This window comes from Vombatus ursinus, unplaced genomic scaffold, assembly GCF_900497805.2.
Source record: "Vombatus ursinus unplaced genomic scaffold, bare-nosed wombat genome assembly UNPS02014882.1, whole genome shotgun sequence".
In the NCBI taxonomy this organism is placed as follows: Eukaryota; Metazoa; Chordata; class Mammalia; order Diprotodontia; family Vombatidae; genus Vombatus; species Vombatus ursinus.
The window spans coordinates 70,884-76,034 of record NW_020954660.1 but is presented as its reverse complement, the minus strand read 5'-3'; the positions used below and the strand labels follow the sequence as shown (position 1 = coordinate 76,034).

The 5,151-nt window shown below is 48.8% G+C and overlaps 1 protein-coding gene across 2 annotated transcripts in view; it reads left to right on the top strand.

The window, feature by feature from the left end:
• The window catches only part of ZC4H2 (zinc finger C4H2-type containing), a 16,193-nt gene extending 12,967 nt beyond the window's left edge, over positions 1 to 3,226 (top strand). For both annotated transcript variants that reach the window (XM_027842685.1, XM_027842684.1), the window contains exon 5: positions 1,340 to 3,226. In XM_027842685.1, coding sequence (XP_027698486.1) covers positions 1,340 to 1,453 — 114 coding nt within the window. In that variant the 3' untranslated portion in view covers positions 1,454 to 3,226. The remainder of the gene's footprint in view (positions 1 to 1,339) is intronic.
• Positions 3,227 to 5,151: the final 1,925 nt, after the last annotated feature.

The following is a 5,151-nucleotide window of genomic DNA, read 5'->3' as shown; positions in this document are numbered from 1 at the left end:
GTCAGGGCTGGGAGGGGCCTTAGAACAGGGAATGTCAGGGCTGGGAGGGGTCCTAGAACAGAGAAGGTCAGGGCTGGCAGGGGCCTTAGAACAGAGAAGGTCAGAGCTGAGAGGGACCTGAGAACACAGAATGTCAGGGCTGGGAGGGGCCTTAGAACAGAGAATGTCACAGCTGGCAGGGACCTTAGAACAGGGAATGTCACAGCTGGGAAGGGTCTTAGAACAGGGAGTGTCAGAGCTGGGAAGGGCCATTAGGATTTAGATGCTCTAAATCTAATCCCCTACTTTATAGATGAGGACACTGAGGCAGGAAACTAGGCTTCTTAGATTCATAGACACATGCATAGTTAAAGATGGAAGGGGCCTGTGAAAGCATGGAGGCCCAGCCCCCTCACCTCCACATAATCCTGGGCCTGCAGAGGCCCCTGGACTGTCCCCTTTATTCTGCCTTCCCAGGGAGTAACCCTGACTAGGGGTTAGATGGAACCTTGGGAAGTTTGAATGATAGCTTTCCAGGGCTCTTTTCTGGTTTGCCTAGAGAGATTAAATGACCTGTCCAAGGTCATACAGGAAGTTAATGGCAGAGCCAGCCTGTTAGGGTTCCTTCAATTCGGTTCAATTTGGCAAACATCTATTAAGTCTCTACTTTGTGCCAGACACTATACTAGGCATTGAAGTTACAAAGAGAAAAATGCCCCAGTTCCTCCTGGCAAGGACTTTACATGCATTCTGCCCCAGGTTAGAGCTGCTCTAGAAATGAGCCTTTATCCTTAGATACGCTGGCCAGGTCTCATCCCACTATTGATTTGTCCCCCAGGACACCCAGACAGTGTCCTGGCCTGGATTACAAGCAAAGTCAGTCGATTACATTCTACCCCAAATAACCCTGTCCCCCCTCTCCACCCCCATATACCCCTCCACACACATACACACACACACATACCCTCCCCCACCACCACCACCACCATAGCCCACCACCACCATCTAAGGGAATTCCAAGGCAAAGCAAGGTTACGATGCCATTGTCCCTCTCTGGTCCTCCATGGCTTCCTTGTGGAGTACTGCCAATGATTCTAGGCCCCAGCCTTCAGTGGGTTACTGCCTTTGTGTCCAGAGAGCAGCTTAGCCAATCCGTCCATTTTTTTCCCCAACCATTGACATCTTCCAGTCCAAACTTTGATCCTGAGGCTGGCCCAGCAGATTAGGGCTGACTCATCCTTTCTCCCATGGGACTTCCAAGCCCTATGCATTTGTTCAGGCAGAAGGGAGACAGAAGGCTCTGGCTTCCCTCAAAGTGGAGCAAGGCTGCTCACTTCCTTTGTTGGGTGTGTTCTCCCAGGCTTGCCTGTCATGTCACCAGCAAATCCACCGGAATGCCCCCATCTGCCCACTGTGCAAAGCCAAGAGCCGCTCCCGGAACCCCAAGAAGCCAAAGAGGAAACAGGATGAATGAAAAGAAGAGCAGCCTCATGGAGCTCCCCTACTCAGAGAGCCCCTTCCCCTGGGCCAGAGTGATTGAAGTCCAGGCGTGAGCGTTCCTCCCCTTCTCCTCCCATCCTTCCCTCCTTCCCTCTGCCCTCCCTCATCTTGTATTTAGTGGGACGGAAGCACAACTCTTCTCTCATGTTCTTATTCCTTCCAGCTCTTGGGATTTGGGGTTAGGAAGACATAGGTTTCAGGTACTAAGGCCTGTGTGTCTGACAGCTCCTCAACCCCTGATTGCTGCCCCTCCCTCCCCCCCCCACTTCAGGATATCAGGTGGTGGCAGAAGGTGTCCAGGGGCCTGATGGGCTAACATCCCTGCCAATGGTGGATAATGGTGGGGTAAGTTGCTGGTTACTCACTGGGGCCCCATGTCCCAAATGGGGCTGGCACTCAAAGAATTGTGGGATCAAAGAGGCCCACTGTTCCAGATTGAGGTGGGGGAGGAGGGATGCTGCTCATCAACAGTGGCTACCGCAGAGGGACCTTTGAAGGTCATTATTGCCGCTTGTCCCTTTAGAATCTGGAGATCTAACAGTATATTTCCTCCCTCCCTCCCTCTCTCAAGGGCATTGCTTCTCTGGCTTGGTAGGTAGCAGCTGTCTCCAGCAGACAAGTGCCAGGCATGTGCCACCATTTGGTTTCCTAACCATTCAGAACAGCTGCCTTCTTTTCATTCTAACTCTACTCCTGCCCCATGCCTTCCAATCTTCCCTGGGGCCCAGTCTTAAAGGTGCTGCTGTCTTTAAGGCTATGGAAGCAGCTTGCATAACCCACCTATTTCATTTTCAGAACCAGTCCAGTTGGGTGGTCCTCCCTCTCATTTCTCTATTTCCCAGGGGCCTAGATGCTGACACAGAAGAATGTGGCTGGCCCATTCTTCCTTTCCCTCTTTCCCCCTAATGGGACCATTAAGTCCTATCCACTTACCCAGCCCCCTGAACCCTTGCAATGAAACTAATGCAAAAACCCATTTTCCCAAGTACCTCCTTGACCACTGCTTATCTTAGCTGAGTGGCTATTTGCAGCTCTGCAATCCCTGGGAAGGGCCACTAATATTTGTCAGCCTGTTAGCTTTGAAGAACCAATTCCCTTACATTTGATCAATAGTGCTTTTCTGGGAAGGGCATGGAAGCTGTTGGGTAGTTCATTCTGGATAAGGCCCTGTTCCATATTTCCATGGTCCCAGCCCTCATCTTCATTTCAAAGCTGTGCTGTGGATGTGTTGTTATTGCTGTGAGTCAGTCAACCCCTCTGTTAGGCCTCCAACCCCTCCCCCCCATATGCTTGGGTTAGTAGGACAGATGGAGGTGGGGGGACCCTCCAGGATGGTCCTTTTCCCTCAAGGATACCCCATCCCTTTAGCCACACAGAGCCCCCCTAGCCTCAAGCCCTCCTTCCCTGGGGACCATGGTCAACAGCTTCTGAGCACACCTCTCCCCTGACTTACCATCCCCTCCTTTAAGTAGAAGAGAAAGCCTCAGGCTCCTCACTGCCATCCAGGTCATTCTTGTGGAGACCTTTCCTGGTGTTAAGGGGGTAGGCCTTGGCGAACTTTGAAAAAGCTTCAACCCCATGTCCCTGGCAGGGAGCATTTTTTTCCTTCCTTGTTTACCAGTAGTTTTAGTGAGTTGCCCCCAGGGGCTATGTGTTCATAACCCAAAAGGCTCCTCTGCCTCTTGGACTTATGTGTATTATACCACTTGTCTATACAAATCCTATTAAATAAACATCATTCCAGGTTCTTGTGACCATTCCTTTTCTTTCCCTTCTTCCTACCGGGCTTGCATCTGGGGAAGGCTAGCTGGGATTTGAAGACACCAGGAAGCTGGGAGGGATGGTTAAAACACTGAATAACAGAAGATCCAAAAGGATCTTGAGAGACCCAATTGTATGAGATGGAGTTTAAAAGGGATAAATGTAAAGTCCTAAACCTAGGTTCAAAAAATCAATTGTACAAGTAGAGAATGAGGAGAGGTGTTGGCTAGACAAGTTGATAGACTATCTAGGGTGTTAATGGCCCACGAGTTTCCTTCTGAGTCAACAGTGATATGGCCCCTAAAAAAGCTGACAAAATCTCAGGTTGCAAGGAAAAGAAGCCTAATACTTAGAATGAGAGAGCTGATTCTTCCCCAGTACCCAGTCAGACACCCAGCTGGGCAGTTGTGTTCAGTTCTGGGCACCATGCTTTCAGGACATCGACAAAGCAGAGGCTATCCAGAGGAGGCCAGCTAGGATGGTGAGAAGACTGGAGACCTTGCCATAGAAGGATGAGTTGAAGGAACTGGGGGTGTTTAATTTGGAGAAGGTAAGACTTTGGGAGGGATATGACAGCTGTCTTCAAGTGTTTGGAGGGCTGTGATGTAGGAGAAGGCCCCAGAGAACAGAACTAGGGGCAGGAGGTGAATATGCAGAGAGTCAGATTTCTATTTGACGTAAAGAAACACTTCCTAACATCAATTAGAGATATTTGAAGGGGAAATGGGCTACCTCCGGTGATAGTTACCTTCCCATCACTGGAGGTGTTCAAGCAGATGCTTGCTATGGATGTAGGTTCTCTTTTGACCAGAACCTGACGCTATAGGACCTTCAGCAAGTCAATCTGGCTGTCTGGGCTTTTGATTTTTACTGGCAAATAAGACAATCTCCTTTTCTTCCTACCACTCAGGAACAATGTGATGGTGATTCTTTGATGATACTTGGAAATTCCTCTTAATAATAAGGCAGATGGGAAACCTAGAAAGGTAACTGAGGGTCAGAGAAGGATGCTATGGGGGTAGAGTTTGCTTGGCATCTCTGAGAGGCCTAGAAAAGGCCTCCCAACAAAGAGAGATGGGGAAGATAGTGGTAGTCTTTGAGTTTGAGAAAAGAAGGAACGTCTTTAGATCTTAGACTTAATGGAGCTGGAAAACAAAATGCTGACTCCTAATAAGTTTTGAATCCTCTCTCCAAGGTATTCCCCCCCGCTTTTTTCCGTTTCAGAGACACCATCTCAGTCTCAGAGGTGCCTCTTTCCTTTTAGGTGCTTTGCTTTTGAGGGGGTACATCTCCCCCAAGTAAGTGGCAGAGCCTTGGCCTCATGGTCCAAATGGTTAGGCTTCAGTCATAGGCAAGGTTGGCAGAAAAACAGAAAGAGATTGCAGCACAGATCTTGCTTTCTTCCCAACAGCTTATTGTCTTATTGCACAAACAAGCCACATAAAGGAAAGCCACTCCCCACAGCTAGGTGGTGGTACAGAGGATAGAGCTCTGGGTCTGGAGTCAGGAAGCCCTGAGTTCAAATGTGGCTTCAGATACTTATTAGCTGCATGACCCTGAGCAAGTCACTTCACCCTGTTTGCCTCGTTTTCCTCATCTGTCAAATGAGCCAGAGAAGGAAAGGCAAACCACTCAGTTATCTTTGCCAAGAAAACCCCAAATGGGGTCATGGAGAGTCAGACATGACTGAAAATAACTAAATAACAATTCCCCATGGCAGGTGAATGAGATCCATCTTGTGAGGATGTCTGCACTGTGTAAGTGTGCTTGTGTATGTGACCCTATCCAGCTATTTCTCTGTGTCTTATAAATGTATAGCAGCCTTTGAATATGTGGCTATGTAAAACTGTTCCTATAACTGTCAACAAATATTTATTAAGCACTTACTGTGTGCTAAGCACTGTGAAAGTG